Here is a 17,110-nt window from a genome sequence, read left to right as displayed (position 1 = left end):
TTAATGTGAGCAGTTTATTTGTCCGGTTGCTACATTCACCTCACGCCTGCATGGAAATATTAGCAACAAAGGAAAAGATTCATCGGGTCGGGTCTGGTTTTGTCAAATAAATTAACAACTTTTTCCACGATTTCTTAATTCATGTCTCTGATTGTGACTTAAGCAGATAAATGAGAGATCATTGATGAATTTTATTTACATATTTTTATATACATAATCATATGTGTTTTTAATGGCCTTTCACTTTTAGAAGTTGCATTTGTCACAACTTTATCACCACAATTAACAAGATTATCTGTCGGTGCACGAAGAAACCCAGAGTCTGACCTCAGGCCGGCCAGAAAAATGAGCTTTTAACAGTGAGAAACCTTGAGCAGAACCAGGACCCATGTGGAGGAGTTATATCATGTGGTATTCTGTGACTGCGTATGAAAATAATCACACTGTTATGTGTAGTTATGATTAATAAAATATCCTGACAGATGCAACTTAGCATGGATTAAACTTCTACTTTAACTCTTTTACTCAAAACTAGAGATTTATTTCATTTAAAGTGATAAACAAACCTAAATTAGTGGTTCGCTGGTGTTTGACGGGCAGCTGTTGTGTCGCCAAAGATGTCTGCTAGCTAGCTGTGTAGCTACAGGTGAGAGACAGACCTGGTTATTATTGTCCTGTTGCATTGTGGGTGTCCGCTGTGTTGCTCTAAGTGTGCTCCTGGAGTCAGGGAAATAGAAAATAAAAGTCACGGTTGCCGTCCTCAGAAGTAGCACATCATTAATAACGCAGGGACCTTTGAAGATCCCACATAAATGTCTAATTAGGTGTTGCTAACCTTTAGAAAACTGGAGTGGCTGAATGCTAAAAAGGCTGTGAGTCCACGTAGCGCATGAACAACCAGGCCCTCAACACAGGAGGGGTCTGGTCGAGGGGGGGCTGTGATTCGAACTACCTGCCAGACCGATGAACGGTTTTTGGACGGGGGGGTGAACATGTGTATGTTATACTTCATACGGTGAAACTCGTAGATTATTGCCTTTAAACGTAAAATAATCAGCGTGTGATTTGATATTAATCGTTAAAGAGTCTTCCAGCAGGGTTCTGGCTCTGTGGAGGTTGGAGATATATAAGCAATGTAAACACAAGGATCCCAAGACATACATCACAGGAGCTCTGGATCAAACATATTTATTACATCCCCACAGAGGCGCATCAGGCTGAGGGACACCCACCTACCCGCCACGCACGCACGCACGTGCGCACGCACGGATTTAACAGCAATTATTCAGTGAAGGAAATATTTACCGACTGTCCCACCGGGAACCTGCAGGATTCGTCTCTGAGATGGTATTTGATGAGTAAAAGTACTTCCGATTATTGGTGGAAGTTCTGAACCACGTTTGGATTAAAAACAGAGTCGTTTTTATTCGTAACTGAAGGCAGAATCGTTTTTCAAAATTCAGCTCAATTCATCTTTATTTATGCAGCCTTACAATCAAAATGGAGTCCCAGGAGCTGACCCCCCCAACAAGAAAAAGAACTGTCCTCTAACAGGAAGAAACCCTGAGCAGGACCAGGCTCAGGGGAGGACAGATAGAAGAGAATAGGCATAAATCATGCGAGAAATAAATAAATAAACCCAGTAAATTCATGATGAGAAGAGTGCTTTAAGTGTTCTAGTACACAGCAAAAGTGCTCCCTGTTATTATTCATTTCCCAACATCACATTTACACAGTTTCAGGATGAGACGGCTAATTTAAGGGCGGCACAAGAGGCAATCAGAGAAAGTGGAGGTTAGTTGGTAAATCGTAGTGTTGTAGCGTACAGTGGTGAGATTATTCAAGGTTCATTTCAGCGAGGTCAAATGGCGCTGTTGACCTTAGCGCACGGCTGCGATTATTCACGCGCTGGTTGACCTGCTTCTGAAAGGGTTCGGACAGATTTTTCTGGTTTTATGTTTAATATTTACACGATATTCTCTGCTTCGTATTGGAGATCACGAGTTAGCGTCACTTAAAACGTCTGTTTCTGAGCAAACTCTTGCCTGACGATACATCGCTACTCTCATCGTTAGAGTAAATTCTTACGCTCATTGATCGGAAACATAAACTCTCCTGCTCTTTGATCGGACGAACGTGACCTTCAGACGCACGTTCAGTGGCAGAAAAGGCAGGAAAAAGTAAGGCGACGCGTGAAAATAAGGGTAAAACAGCAGCACTATTATTGGATGTCTTCACTGTTTTACACACATTAATATGGAGTCCGAGGAAAGGATGAACTGCAGTAACACATCAGCCAGCGATTGCTAGCGTGCTGTGTTTGCGTTTCTGTTTGAAAATTGGCAATATCCCTTAATTTATTATCGCTTTATTACCTGGGGACGTTGACAGCTTCGTCGTCGGGACGACAACAACGGCGAGTTAAATTCCAGGCTGTCAGGAGTGTCAAAACAAGGCACTTGTGAAAACGGAATGTTAGCGATTCCATCGTGTCTGCCAGATGTTTAGTGGCCAGGTGTGTTCGGCAGGCTGGGTTCATCAACAAGGACGCAGGATTTAGCGACAGTGTTTACCTTAAGGTTGATGTTATTATGGGATGATCAGCGTTGGCCCCGCGGGACCATAGACCACTTTCTCTAGCGCTTAACAATCTGTTAGCTTATCCGCTAATTTCAAGGTGCGGGTGTCAGAAACAAAAGGACCAAAGTGACTTTAGCAGTTTTTATTATCTCAACTCCACCCAGTCCTCCTCTGCTTTTCATTCCCTTTTTTTCTTTTTTTTTAAAAACTGCAACGGTTCCAGCTGTTTTTGCGCCGTTGACGCCTCCGCGCGTCCACCGAGACCTCTAATTTTCTGAGTGAACGGTCCTGGAACCATCTAATGACATGTTACCGCGGAGCGGCAGGCATCGGGGAGGTGTGGTGACGGCAGTCCCAATTAAGACGGACGCGCCCTGCGTGGTTTTTGTCACGTAAACAAACTCCGTAAACGCAAATAAGGTGCGGAACGCTAGCTGCGAGGGCTCGGGGGCCACTGACGAAATGTCACAGAGGAGCCGGAGCGACGTACACCACAACAGCAGCTACGCCTCCGCGCTAAAAACGAGAAAAAAAAAAACATCTTTTGTTTCCCGTGAGAACAATTATGCTCGACTTTACCTGAAATGTCACAAAAACTTTGATGGGTCTTTGAAAATGTTGCTGCAAACTTCCCGACTGCTGCTTTTGTTTGTCATTTTACCACTTTTTTTTCCCTCCCATGGACTCCCGGTTTGGCAGGAATGCCGGAATACGATCGTGTTTACTTGGAAGAGCGGCAGCAGTGGGAGGAGGTTAGCCTTGGACGGCGAGATTGAAATACACCACAGAAGAGTTTCTCCTTTTCTTCTTTCAATCCCCACTACAGTTCCCTTTGTGTGGGTTTACCTGCGGATGTCTCGGTTAGCGCGCGTGTCCCTGTTTGGCTAGGCTTAGCTGGAGATACCCCCCCCCTCCCTCACCACCACCCCTCTCCTGTGAGTGCAGCATATGGACATTGTGATGGAGGGTAAAAGGAAATGACAGCCCATTTGAAGATGCTCTAGTCGCCTTGTCATGAATAATGCAGAAGGTGCAGCGAGCAGGTTCTCGGCTCTGGCTTCAAAGTTTATCGGCCTCCCCCGTCTCCCCCCTGAGGAGAGGCAACAATCCTGCCGGGAGATTAGCCCAACACTGAGGAGAGACCTGGTCAAACTCAATTAAATACGAGGGGGGGTGATCCCATCGGCTGGGTTTTATTAGGAAAACCAGCCCAGCATGCTAACACCTCGGACCCACAATAGCGCCTGTGAATTATTAATCAGGCGCTCGTTTGCGTTCAAATAAAACGCCGACGTTCTGAAGGATGAATGTTGTCATTAATCATGTCAGACAAACGCTGTAAAAGAGAGAAGAAAAAGAAAAGTCTGGTTCAACTTTTTCCCTCTTGGACTCCAAAAACAGCACAAACGTAGATAATTAAAGCTCAGTTCTGGTGTTAGAGCAGCTCTGATGGGCTGTAATGGTCCCATTGATAGATGATTTATTAGTCCTCCTGATTTGAATGTGTAATTCAGCCAAGTATGACTGAGAAAACCCCAGAAACACCAACCTTAAATCTCCCATTAGCATGTTTCCCTCCACAGTCCTTTCAGATCCGATTACCTCACCATCCTTCCGTGCTAAAGGCAGCTGTGGGCCAGCGGAACCGCGTCTCACCGCCGGGGCCGATGAAGCGTGTAAGTATTTTCCGTGTCGACACGATAAACAAACATTCGAGCCACCCACTCGCTCCAAACTTCGTCGGGCGCGTCGGGCTTGGCTAACGATGATAAACCGCGTGAAAATAAAAAGTGTCGCTAATTAGGCCTGGGCTGATTATGGCTCATTAACGCTCTGACATGTTTCTACCAACAAACGTTGGCGAGATCATCAGTTTAGTCAGGAAACATATAGGCAGAAATGCTAAAGCTACGTGCAGTTTGGACGATTATCTTGTTTTTTCAGTCTGTTTGCTCAAGCACTCAAGTGTACTTTGACCATCACAAGCTAGATATTTGGATTCCTCAGCGGTAATGCTAGCTAGCCTAAGCTAGGCTCCTCAACTGTTCATAAGATCCAACCCCCCCCATCCCCCCGGCAATGGACGAAAGTTCCAGTAGCTTTTATCATGGAATTGACACCAATGCTAACAGCAGTTCAGGCAAATATCTTCCGGTCTGGGACCAGTTTAACGTCCTAAAGTGTTCCTCGTTTTGAACCCGGTTACCCTTATCCGGCCACTTGACCTACTTTCCCGCTCCTCGCGGTTGTCCTGGTGCGCTCCCCACATGTTCCTCTCAAGAGAATTATTCATGCCACTCAGGTCTGGGATCAGTCTAATTTGTGCGGAGCTGCAGAGTACACAAACCTCAGGTCTGACATTTCTTTAGCCGCGGGCGCGGTCGACTGCGGAGCGAGAGACGGAATAAAACATGGCGCGGGAACGGCCTTTGATCTTCCTCGCTCCTCTTCTCTGTTTCAAAGGACCAGCGAGGAGTCATCCAGCTGATGCCGGAGCGGCGGCCCAGTCGGCCCACCACCAAAGCACCGCCGTCTGTGTCCAGGGTGGAAACGGGGACTCGCTCGCTGCTCGAATGTCAAATTTCAGCGCTAATCTGGCTAAATCTCCTCCTGACCTGGAATTTAAAAAAAAAAAAAATCCGTTTTGCTCCCTGGCTGCTAGCACGGCATGCCGCCACATCGAACACGCTCTGCATTCATTCACCTGCTTCCAGGTGCTATTTTTAGCTTAAAACGGGACAACTAAGATGTTCGTTATAATGTGTTTTGATTCCTTCATTTCACCAGCAATATTTAATCGATGTTTTGATGCTCTGTTGTCTCTGAAGTTCCCAAACATCAGAGACTCTCCTGTTCACATCAAAGCCGTTAATCACCATCACAGGATAAACGGAGGCGACGCTCCGTCATCGGCGATGGCGGACACCTGCGCCGCACACGGAGCCAGGCGGCGGCCGCGGAGAGCGATTTCTCTAACGGGCTGTCAGGAGGGTCAAACTCCATTAGCCATGTTCCAGCAGACAATCTGAGGAGAAGCGTGGCCTCATCTCTCCGAGAGCCTCTGAAAATAGGGACGCCGTTGTCAGGGCAATTTGCCGATGATGCATGGTTATGATAAGGACGGAGCGAAGTGTCTGCGGCTGCCCCGGGCCGCCGGAGCTTCCAACAATCCGCGGCTAACACCAGTAATCAAGCCTGGGCCAGATTGAGCCCCTGATAGCAGAGGATCCCTGATTGCTCATAAGCACCCCCGAGGTGGCGGCCGTTCAACACGCTCCCACGTCTGGTTTTGATTGACGGCCGGTCGTCTCCGACGATCTGCTGTCGGCGTTGGAGATAACTGGAGACGCGTGTTCAGGGGCCGTCGATAGCTACTGATAAAGTTCGTAATTATGGCACAGCGTAACACAGGCAAACACAACCCATTTAAGCAAAGAGGGTCTATCCATTACGCTTTGAACTAGCTAGTTTTAGCTAGCATCATAGCTACATGTAGAAATTCGGTGTTTATGCGACCGGCGACGCCTTTACCGAGCGAATTCCTGAGCACCTTTGAGATGCTCATTAAATCTTTGATTTCGATTTTTGGAACGAAAATATCGATCGAGTCGTAGTCCCGTTCGACATTCTTTGGGAACTACGATACTAAACCTGTAAATTACGGTAGGATATGAACACAACATTAAGGGATAGTCTCTGGAGTCCTCGCCAACTCCCTGAGGACTCCCTGAGGACTCCTCCCAGTCACCCCTGTGGAGCGTCTGTGGAGTGTCTGTGGAGTGTCTGTGGAGCATCTGCGGAGCGCCTGCGGAGCGCCTGTGTCGCTCTGCTTTTCAACTACAGACGGCGCAACGAACAAAGATGAGGAAAAAAGAAATCCCAAGTCTCCTCCATGTCTGGAATCTCCTTTCAGCTGTTGCTGTTGGACCAAAAGAAACATTTTTTAATACTGAATGTCAATTTTATTTTCAGCAAAGGGATAAAAACACGACTCCGCCGCTTCAAAATAAATAATAACACAGATCAGTTGCACATCATAACATAATATGTTGAAGCTGGAAAAACAAGGCGGCACAACGTGGCAGCGCTAACTATCATACAGTGTGTCCTGTTGGTGTCAAAAGTTCGGAATGACGACGTTTTCTGCCAACTACAGAAGCGAAATTTGCCTACAAACTGCAACTCTGAGGTGTTTATGGACACTTGTTTCAGAAAGATATGTATTTTTTTTTCCCTTGAGTGGTGCCAACCTCAAAGACGCCTGATCCATCCGGAAAAAAAAGCTTCCTAGCGTAGCAGATGTTCCCAAACCCCCCCCCCCACCGCCCCCGGAAAGCAGCGCAACAGAAGTTTATAGCTCAGAAATTATACATCGGACCAGGAAATAGGAAGAAACAGACTCAAACACACGCTACAGCGGAACATCTGCAAAATATTTTGTTTGGAAATTAAGAAAGAAATAGGATATTTTCCTGTTTCAGCCGGGGGAGACATCGACGAGATAGAAATGTCCCATTATAATTTGCACAAAGTACGTTTTGCACATCAACTACTGTTTTAATACTGCTTGTGTTCAGACAGACGCCATAAATAACGTGACTCTGTCACATCAGTGGCAGGAAAAAAAAAAAACCTCCTTTCCTCTGAATTTCCCCTTAAAAGAAGTAAAAGAACAAAATTGTCGTATTTCAGGGACGATTTTGGCTTTCGGAGATTCATCAAAAACATTTAAGGGTCTCACAAAAAGGTCGCAAAGTAAATGCAGCAAAGCTAGCGCGCCGGGTTAGCGCCCACTGCCGGGACAAAAGGTCAGGTGACTCCCAGTAAAAACTTGTTGCAGTGTCAGTGGTCGAACTGGAGCCCCCGAAACAGAACCTTTAATGTCGGTGGCCCTCAAGGTTTCCCGTCCTACTTTTGAAGTCCGTGTCAAAACTGGAATACTTCTGAAAATCCACACAAGGAGGTAAACAAACCCAAGAACCTTTGAAGTCAACGCGTCGCTCTTTCAATCGCTCGTGTGTTGTCTTTGAATCGCTCCCGCTGCTCCTCTGAGGACGGCAAAATCGCTTCCTCCGACTCTTTAAATCCGAGACGTTTAGGGGCTACGAGAAGACGGCGGCGCCGTAGCCGTTGCCGTACAGGTCGGCCAGCTTTTGGAATCGCGGCCCCCAGTTGTTGAGATAGTCATAGTTCTGATCCGAGTCTGTACTTAGTGACTCCAGAGAGCTCAGCGACTCGGCAACAGAGCCGCTGCCTTCAAAGGCGTACGTCTGCAGAGAGTCGTAGGGGGGCGCCGTAGGGTCCACATCCGCATCCTTGAGCCGCTCCCAAATAAACTCCCGAAACACCACGTTGTCTGGCAGGGTCTTAAAAGACGGGCGGGAGGCCGGCGGGTAATGGTAAAAGGTCGGAGTGTCCGGCGTGACGTCCCGCCGTACGTTGGGGTCCCTGATGACGTTTAGGTTTCGTAGGGTCACCATGTCGAACGCCTCGGTGTCCTCCTCGCCCCCACCTTCGTCGTCGTAGCGCACGATGTTCTCCCTGATGTCCCGCTCCTCCTCGAGGATTAGCGGCTGCTTCCTCCTCCGACGCATCGTCACGATCAAGAGAACCATCACTGAGGAGGAAGAGAACCACAGTCAGTAAGGACCTCGACTAGAACTGCCCTTGGACGGGTCATGGTCCTGGAGCCTGGTAGAGGCTCCCAGGCTCCTCAATGAAGGGCCACACCAGAGGAACCCAGTGAAGAACAAGTTCAACCCTGCCTTGATTACTCAGGATCGGTAATGCTAATTCCTTAGTTGTCGCCACAGTTAGCTCTTTTTTTTTTGCCTGGTTAGCTTACATAAATATGGATGTCACCGAACGCATCACCGGGGGAGGCCGTCGGCATCAGCGTCTGGAATAAAAACGGTTCAGCACATCCTGCCGTGAATCCGTTTAGAGTCCCTACATCCGAACCGGCCGTGTAATCCATCGTGACCCTCTTTTATTCCCAACACCTACACTTTGCCTCCTGACATGTACAAAGCTCCTCTCCTCTTAGGTCCCAGCTGGACCCCTCCCCCGGACCCCCGCTCCCCGGGCCCATACATTACCGCTGAAAATAACTCCACACCCAAGCAAACTGGCAAACGTCTAATGATCCTCCATCCATCAGTGTCACGCCGGCGCCGGTGAAATATCGGCCCGTGGGTCCTTACTTTGAGCTACGGCGTGCGGACGGGGCCCAGGAACCTCATTCAAACACGACTTCAGAGGGAACAAACGGAAGGTGGCGAGTGTCACAAGGAAGGGCTGGAGATGAATGGGCGCCAAAACACCAGCTAACTGTTCCTCCAGCCCGAGAACTTCCAACATCCTTTCAGAAACGCCACGTTTCCGTGGAGGCGCGCCTCCTCTGATTTGAGGACGTCGAGTTGTTTTAAATTCCCTTCGATTCGGCGGCTCGTCTCCAAAAGGAATCACAAAGTGGATCATTGAAACTGAATATTCTCGACGCTCTCCAGCAAAGCTCTTTAGGGTTTAACGCCTGGAAGGAGGCGGCGGCGGCGGCGGCGGTGCATCCCAGGCTAGAGACAGACCTCCTCACGTGTGGAGGCGGATGAGCGGACGGATGGCGGAGAATATAAAGTCTGTTGCTGGTAGCACATTTACGGACGGCGTAGAGCCAATCAATCCAGCTCTAATTGGAATGTTCGGATCGACAAACCTTTCCGATCGATGCGGAATGTCGAGATTTGTTCATCGCATTTTTCATCGCAGTATTTATTTGGTTTTGATGAGTCTTAACGGCGAGGCGATGAGTTCGGTTCTGACAGAAATCTCGATTCTTTATCGTCGTTTTTGGTTTTTTTTACAGTGCAAAAATAAACAAAGATGGCGCTTGTTCTGCTAAAGCTAATAACGTATGCAGGTGTGCGCTAGCTCTTATGTAAACTAGCAGCAGCATAATTCAGAACATCGGGATTCTATCAGCTACAATTATAAGCTACATGTTTGATGTTCCATAGTGATGCTACTGATGTGACATTAGCGCTATTTTCAGACTTTTCTTTTTGAGAGTGAAAACTTCTAATTGATGCCGTCACCTCTCACAACCCACAGACACGCCCCCTATTTTTACTCCATATCTCTCGCGTTTATCGCCATGACAACGCACGAGAACGGTGAGGAAGAGATTTGCTAAAGATTAACGAGGTTTTTCTGTTTTGTATATCAGGGTCCGACCCTGCTAATCTAAGGTACGCGCTGAAATGTGACTGCCCAACATTTCCAAAGCTAATACTTAATGCTAACATTTAATGCAGTTAGCATTTCCAAAGTTTTACTTGGTTAAGTTGAATTGTTAAATGATGGATTTGTCTGATACCCTAACATGCTAAAGGTTTCTGGACAGAACAGGAAGTAGTCATGGAATCGTGCTTTTTTCTTTACGCTAACATTGTGGCTAATCATTGTGGGATTCTAAAGTAAATGACATAACTCAGCGGCAGACCTGAAAGGTGGAACACATTTTAGCATTAGCCCTCAAAGCTACAGTTCAGAAATCTTGTGAATCTGAAATGATTCCTGAACACGCTTGTTTATCCTGTTTTTCTTTCTGTAAATATCTTTCAGGGTGCGGATGTTTATTTAATCGCATGCTTTAGCGCAGCCAGTTAACACTTGACCGTTAGCTTCATGGTCACGGAGGCCAGCAGAGCGATATCAGTGGGCGGAGTGTGTTTCTGTTTCAGTCCTCACAAACCCATGTGATTTATTCCTGCGGAGCTGTGATGAGCACTTCGGACAGCGCTAATAAATCCTCAAGGATGTGATTTAATTTCCACCTCAAGCTCTTCCACGCCGCTTTGTTAGCATCAGCGTTTGACGTATATACTGTATATATATACACATATATGATTGTCTTACTTGATCTTTGATCATCTTTGAACGGGTCTTGACCCAAAGTGGAGTCGATACGTCAGACGACTTAAGAAACTTTTGTAAATAATTCTGCTGCCGTCTTTATTGATGCTAATCTGAATCCTACACGTGCACGCTGAGGGTCAGAGACATAAACAACCACACTAGGAATAACGCGGGGGCACGTTTGCCAGAGACCTTAACGGAGAGGCTCTAACGTGGTACCGCACGTTGGGGAAGAATCGTTCGCCGTCCGACGGCGGACAAATAAATGGAGCCGTAGCCGCTGAGGGAAGACAGTAAAATGAGAGACGTGAGTGGGAATTTAAAGAATGACTTGGACGAGACAGAAATAACCGTCTGGAGAATCGGAGCGCTACGTAATGTCCTAATTGGCCCTCCGGAGGATTAAACCATACCTGGTCTGTCCTGGGAAAAATACGGAACGCTATGCTAACGAGATAACGGCGGCCTCGGTTGGGATCATCATTTACGGAACTGAAGTCTGAAATGACAGTTGTGAAAAAATAACACAGAGTTGCTCACTTCAGGAACACGGCGGCGGGAGGACAAGGCTGTAATTACGTCTAAAAATATCAACCTGTGATTAATGACCCTTAGCGTAGGTTAGCTTAGACATGCCGCCGCACCGATGTGCTCTGAATTTGAAAGGTCTGTTTTAATGTGTGTTGTAACACCGAATTAATTAATTTTTTTTGCCTTTCAGACATTTTTAATCGACCTAAAAGACCCCAGCCTTCCTTAAACCTACTCTGTTAGCATCGCTAAAGTTCTCTGACATGACGGCTTTGCTGGTGCAAAAGCAGGACTTGAGGGCTCGGTACGGATCTAAAACTAGAGAATCAGACATATTAGCATTCTTTTTACTCCAGAGAGAAAAGGACGTATTGACGGAGGCCGACTGGGCCGAGCCGCTGCACGTGTGCCGCTAACAGTCGCACAAAAAAATACAACCAGGTTGATTCAACTGAAGCCGCGATTCCTGAGCCCCTGTCCTCAGGCTAGAGCCAGATGCTATTAGCAGCCCTCCATCCAGGGAAAGATTTTTCATGCGAAAGATAAGAAAGAAGGAAAAAAGTTTAAGGGTAGTTGGGGGAAGCAGGCAAAATCGTCCCTCATTAAAAGTAAATTTGCGTTTCTTTGCATTTGGCCTGAACAACAGAGAGCAGAGACACTGTGATTCCAGTTGGTTTTATCCCAGAGACCTTCATAAATCAGGAGGAAATTCTGCTGAATCTGGAGGGAGGAATTTTGAGCCTTCCGAAACCAGAGGCACCGGTTCTCTTTGTGAAAGCCGTGATTGTCGTTTTTTGTCCAAAAACGTCCTTAAAAGAACGTCGACTGTCTGGTGAACGGCTGAAAATCCCTCCTGTGGCGTCTAAACATTCCCAACTCATCCAACTCCAAATGTTGATGATGACACGATTAACATATGGAGGCTGTGAACAGCTAGCGTTAGCATCAAAAAGATGGTGGCGCCTCATCAAGCCTCTGACTCCAGGGAAGCTGCCATAACAGCTGAGGGAACAGCTAAGGTAAGCTAAAGGACTAGCTAAGGTAGCTAAAGCTAAAACAGTGAATTTATTCCCAAACAGCGGTCGTCACATTTTAATATTTTTCCGCAGACCCGCAGACGTGGGCGTCCGAAGGCCTGTGGAGATGTTGAGCTTTGATAGAGGCAGAAACACCTGCAGGCTTGTTTCATTAAGGTGGAAACTCAGAATGAGGTTTGGAGCTCTGACAGGTGAGAGGAGAAGATCCCACTGAAGGCAGGTAGCTGATGCTCTAACTTGTAAATATATTTCAGGTTAGCGGCCGAACCAGCCCCAGCAGCTATGATTAGCAAGTAGCATTAGCTTAATCCATATTTTAGGTTCAGCTAAGGGTCTTGACTTGAGTCATGTATCTGGGATCAACCAGAGCACCACCAGAGAACCCCCCCCAACCCCCCCGACCATCCGCTGACACCGAAGTGGCGAGGCTCTTACCCAGCAGCGTGATGATGCAGCTTAAAATAGCCAGGAGAGCGCCGGTGCTGAGGCCGGTGGCGGTGTAGGCGACAGCTCCACACGACAGGGCCACGCCGTCCGAGTCGCAGTCGCACACCCGCACGGGCAGCGTGCTGGTGCTGCTGAGGGCGGGGCTCCCGCTGTCCGTTATCAGCACCGGCAGCAGGTAGACGGGCTGCTCCCGCCGCAGGAAGCCGCCCCGCTTGGTGAGCACCGACGCCGTGTTGTCTGAAAGGGGAACGAGAGCCCAGGTAAACGTGCCGCAGGTGAACGGAGGCGGGGGTCTGCTGCCGGACCAGCGGGGGGGCGCGTTCCTTAATGATTGCTGCACTTGGCTCGCGCGGTCTGAAGTGATTTTTATAGATTTAAAAGCAGGAACGCCGACAGATGGTGTGATTAACGGGACTCATTATGTGGCGGCGGTGTGGCGGCGGTGCGGCGGCTGATTTGGACCACCTGTCGGATAATGATGGGCTTGATTCTGATGTCGGAGTTTCATGTGAAAGAGCAGCCAGACGAGAACAAGGTGCCATTACAGCCGGAAGTTGACGGCTAACCTGAGCCTCCCGTAGCTAGCTGCTGGAACTCTCTGAGGACCTTCTGACTGCAGGGACTGAGAGGATCGGGCTCAGGTGAGGAGTCGCTAGTTTAAAGTCTGTGTTCCGGGTCGCTGAGACGCATTAGACGGGGTTTTGGGCAGAGATCAGGTCTGAAAAAGGAGGATTCAGACTCGGGAGCCGGGCTAGCGCTCGGAATTGAGGCTGAGCTGGTGAAGACGTGATGGATTTGTCCCGTCACTTGCCTGCAATTACTCCAAACCTTCGAGCTTTTCTCCTTCAGACTCCAGTCTGGACCTTTTTCTGTGGTTTCCACCGTTGTTTGAGGGTAAACTCAGGATATTCACTCAGCTTCAAGGGGGGGTTTCGACCTCTCAAACGTGAGGCTAAACTGGTTAAGAACCAGCGGAGTGCCTGTGTGCCGCTCAAACGGGTTCAAAGGTCAAATGGGTTTAAAACGGAGCTCCCCGGTGGGTCGGTGGCTGAAATAAAGTGGACGTGTGTTTGGAGTCAAAGCAAAGTTGTGGCTCCACAGTTGGGCTGAACAATAACCCAGAAACGGGCTGTTGTCATGGCAGAGTTATGGCTCCGTTCTGCGGACCTGCCAGGCTCCGCCTTCCTGAGTCCTGAGAAGATTGTGTCCAGATGGAGGACGGAGCGGGCCGGAGTGAGCAATGGCCGGAGTGTCAGCGGCGACTGCTGCGAGGCTCAATTCAGGAGAGGTGAGCAGCCAATAGAGCGATCCCGAGCGGACCGACGGGCCCGGCTCGCTCTGAAGGCTGAAACTTCGCTCCCCTCTCTCTGTATTCCCGCTGCACAGCAGCACCGGGCTGATAAAGGTGCTGCTGCGCCGCTCCTGCTATGATAAAGCAGCAGAGATTAGATTTTATTGTTGGCTTTATCGGCCGTGGTCATCAGGAGTTATCGATTTTCCAACGTCCGCTCGTGAATTTAATGTTTGCTCCTTGTTTTTACAAATGTCCTCACATCAGTTATCTTCATGTGTTACGTGAAGGAACGGGGGTCGCCCTGTTTTAGGAGGAGCCCAGCCAATATAGAAAATATAGAAATAATATAGAAAATATTCCCCTGTGAGGACAGGGAATAAATCCTGGGAGGTGCTTATGGGACGCTGTCTTGTTAGGGTGAAGGTCCACCTTTAGGGTGAAGGTCCACCTTTAGGGTGAAGGTCCACCTTTAGGGTGAAGGTCCACTTTAGGGTGAAGGTCCACCTTAGGGTGAAGGTCCACCTTTAGGTTGAAGGTCAACCCTTAGGGTAAAGGTGGACCTTTAGGGTGAAGGTCCACCTTTAGGGTAAAGGTCCACCTCATCCCTGGGCCGGTCGTTAGCTAAACCCGGTGGTACGGACGGCGTTGGACCCGTCTGACTGGGACTGAAGCAGCGTTATTAATAAATTAATAAATGGACAATAACAAAAAAAAGGAATCACCTTTGTTGTCACGAAGGGTGAAGTTCGGGTTCCCGGCGACAGAGGGCGCCAGGGTGAAATAGAAGCGATGTCCGCTCGGAGGTTCGTCTTTGTCCACGGCGCTGACGGTCTGGATCACCTGAGAACATCAAAAGAAGGGACCGAGGGCACAATTAGGACGAGGAGCTGATCCGGAACGACAGTTTGGTGAATGCCACCTTGTTTTCCGAACGCTATCAACACGCGCGCTACTTGGGAGGCTTGATACATCCTGTAGGACAGAAGCGTATCACACGCCATATGGACGACAAATGATAGCCGCCGCCGCCACCGCCATCAAAGTGGGCGTGACCACTGCACATTTAGATGAAGGCTCCTGGATCCGTTTTGGAGGGAGTTTGAAAACTGGACCGTGTGACAGCTCACACCCGAGGACGGGATCCAAGAGCGTCTTGAAAGCAATTCACACTAAATTATCACATCTGGCGGCGCCGCGGCTAACGTCAAAGGAGGAAAGAGAATCAAAAACATAGACAAATAAAGAGGGTTGAGGAAAAATAGCAGCCTTCAGGATCCATCACGGCTGGAACCTGGATTATCGGTTGTCGGCCGTGATTAAATGCTGCCGCTAACAGGCTGCCAGGTGTCAGTTTGGTGTAGGTGGGAAAAAAACATGCTGCCAATTATCAAACCTGGCAACCGGCTGAGATTCCGGCTACGTTTCACTGCACAAACAAATTCAATGGAAAGAATTCCATTTTCATCTGCAAAAGTCAGTTCTGACGCCCGGAAATGCAAATAAAACTAGCGAAATAAAGGTTATCGGCCACAGATCGGGACGTTATCAACGGCTCACCTGAACCCACCTGTGTGTGTGTGTGTGTGTGTGTGTGTGTAAGGAAATCTGCCATGGATTCAGAGATCCTAATAATTGACAAGCCTCTCACTCTGCTCCTCCTCTAATGGAGACCTATCTCGGCGCCTCCTATACACAATTTAAAGCTTTTCATGTCCTTTGAATATTGCTGATGGAGACGGAGCTCATCTCCAGGAAGGGTTCCGCTCCTCGCTGGAGGGAAGGGGCTGTAAATCATCCTTAAATCAAACACTTTGTCATGTATAATGCCTTTCATTAGCAGCTCTGATGCACGGCGTTCCACAGAACCTTCGGTGGGGGATGCTCTGATGGAGGGAGGGAGGGAGGAAGGGATGGAGGGAGGAAGGTATGGAGGGAGGAAGGGAGGGAGGGAGGAAGGGATGGAGGGAGGAGGAAGGTATGGAGGGAAGAAGGGACGGAGGGAGGGATGGATGGAGGGATGAAGAGATGGAGGGAGGGAGGAAGGTAGGAGGGAGGAAGGGAAGGAGGGAGGGAGGGAGGGAAGAAGGGAGGGAGGAAGGAGGGAGGAAGGAGGGAGGGAGGAAGGGACGGAGGGAGGGAGGAAGGTATGGAGGGAGGAAGGGACGGAGGGAGGAAGGTATGGAGGAGGAAGGGAGGGAGGGAGGGAGGGAGGGAGGGAGGAAGGGAGGGAGGAGGGAGGAAGGTATGGAGGGAGGGAGGGAGAAAGGGACGGAGGGAGGGATGGAGGGAGGAAGGTATGGAGGGAGGAAGGGACGGGGGGATGGAGGGAGGGAGGTATGGAGGGAGGAAGGAGGGAGGGAGGGAGGAGGGAGGAAGGGATGGAGGGAGGAAGGTATGGAGGGAGGAAGGGACGGAGAGAAAGGAAGGGAGGAAGGTATGGAGGGATGGATGGATGGAGCGATGAAGGGATGGAGGGAGGGAGGGAGGAGGTATGGAGGAGAAAGGGACGGAGGGAGGGAGGGAGGGAGGGAGGAATGGAGGGATGGAGGGAGGAAAGGATGGAGGGAGGGAGGGAGGAATGGAGGATGTAGGGAGGAAGGGATGGATGGATGGATGGAGGGAGGGATCCTGAGCCCCAGCAGACGGGGGCCTGTCAGGCCACTGGATGGAGACGGATGGTGAATCAAGGAATTATGAGCATAGAGTTGGGGGGGGTGTGGAGGACCAGAGGAGGGGGGACGAGGACAGAGACCTGACTGGAAACAAGCTGCATCAAAGTGGAAACAGGATGTCCGTGCTTTTATTTTGAAAAAATGCCCCCATTCATTTCGCAATTTCTGGAATTTGTTCAGGTTAGCGCACAAATTCGTGCAGTTCCGACCAACCACCACTGGGGCTCCGGGGGGAGGATGGAAGGAGACGACGCCTCACATTATCCCAGTACCGTAACCAAAGATGTGTAAAAATGGTTGAAATCCCGAGCTTCATTTTGTTCGAGTTAAGTTACGCAAAGGTTCAAAACGTTAGCTTCCGAGCGCTAGCGACAGGAGCGGTGAACCACCTGACCCACCGGCCGATGGCGTGTTTACGTCCGTTACGAGAGTCTGAAGCTAACTCCTGCCATAAACCCCAGTCAGCCACTCAGCTGTGTGTGTGGGGGGGGGGGAGTCCTGTGGTCTTCACACCCCCCTCATCACGCCCCTCCCCGTGACAACGGCGCCCTCACCATCACCGCCCCTGACATCCGCGGCGCCGGGCCATCCTGCTGCTATCGCCGCCTCTCACACGCGCCCTTTTAACGATAACT

General features: G+C 49.2%; 1 protein-coding gene across 4 annotated transcripts in view; it reads right to left on the bottom strand.

Annotated features, from left to right (window-relative positions):
* Positions 1–6,519: 6,519 nt before the first annotated feature.
* The window catches only part of LOC130514104 (cadherin-7-like), a 72,166-nt gene continuing 61,575 nt past the window's right edge, over positions 6,520–17,110 (bottom strand). For all 4 annotated transcript variants that reach the window (XM_057013466.1, XM_057013463.1, XM_057013464.1 and 1 more), the window contains exons 10-12: positions 14,526–14,643; positions 12,498–12,746; positions 6,520–8,197 (exon numbers count right to left, since the gene is read on the bottom strand). In XM_057013466.1, coding sequence (XP_056869446.1) covers positions 7,683–8,197; positions 12,498–12,746; positions 14,526–14,643 — 882 coding nt within the window. In that variant the 3' untranslated portion in view covers positions 6,520–7,682. The remainder of the gene's footprint in view (positions 8,198–12,497; positions 12,747–14,525; positions 14,644–17,110) is intronic.

This window comes from Takifugu flavidus, chromosome 17 (assembly GCF_003711565.1).
Source record: "Takifugu flavidus isolate HTHZ2018 chromosome 17, ASM371156v2, whole genome shotgun sequence".
Taxonomy (NCBI): Eukaryota; Metazoa; Chordata; class Actinopteri; order Tetraodontiformes; family Tetraodontidae; genus Takifugu; species Takifugu flavidus.
The sequence above is the reverse complement of the archived record's forward strand: the minus strand, read 5'-3'. Positions and strand labels throughout refer to the sequence as shown.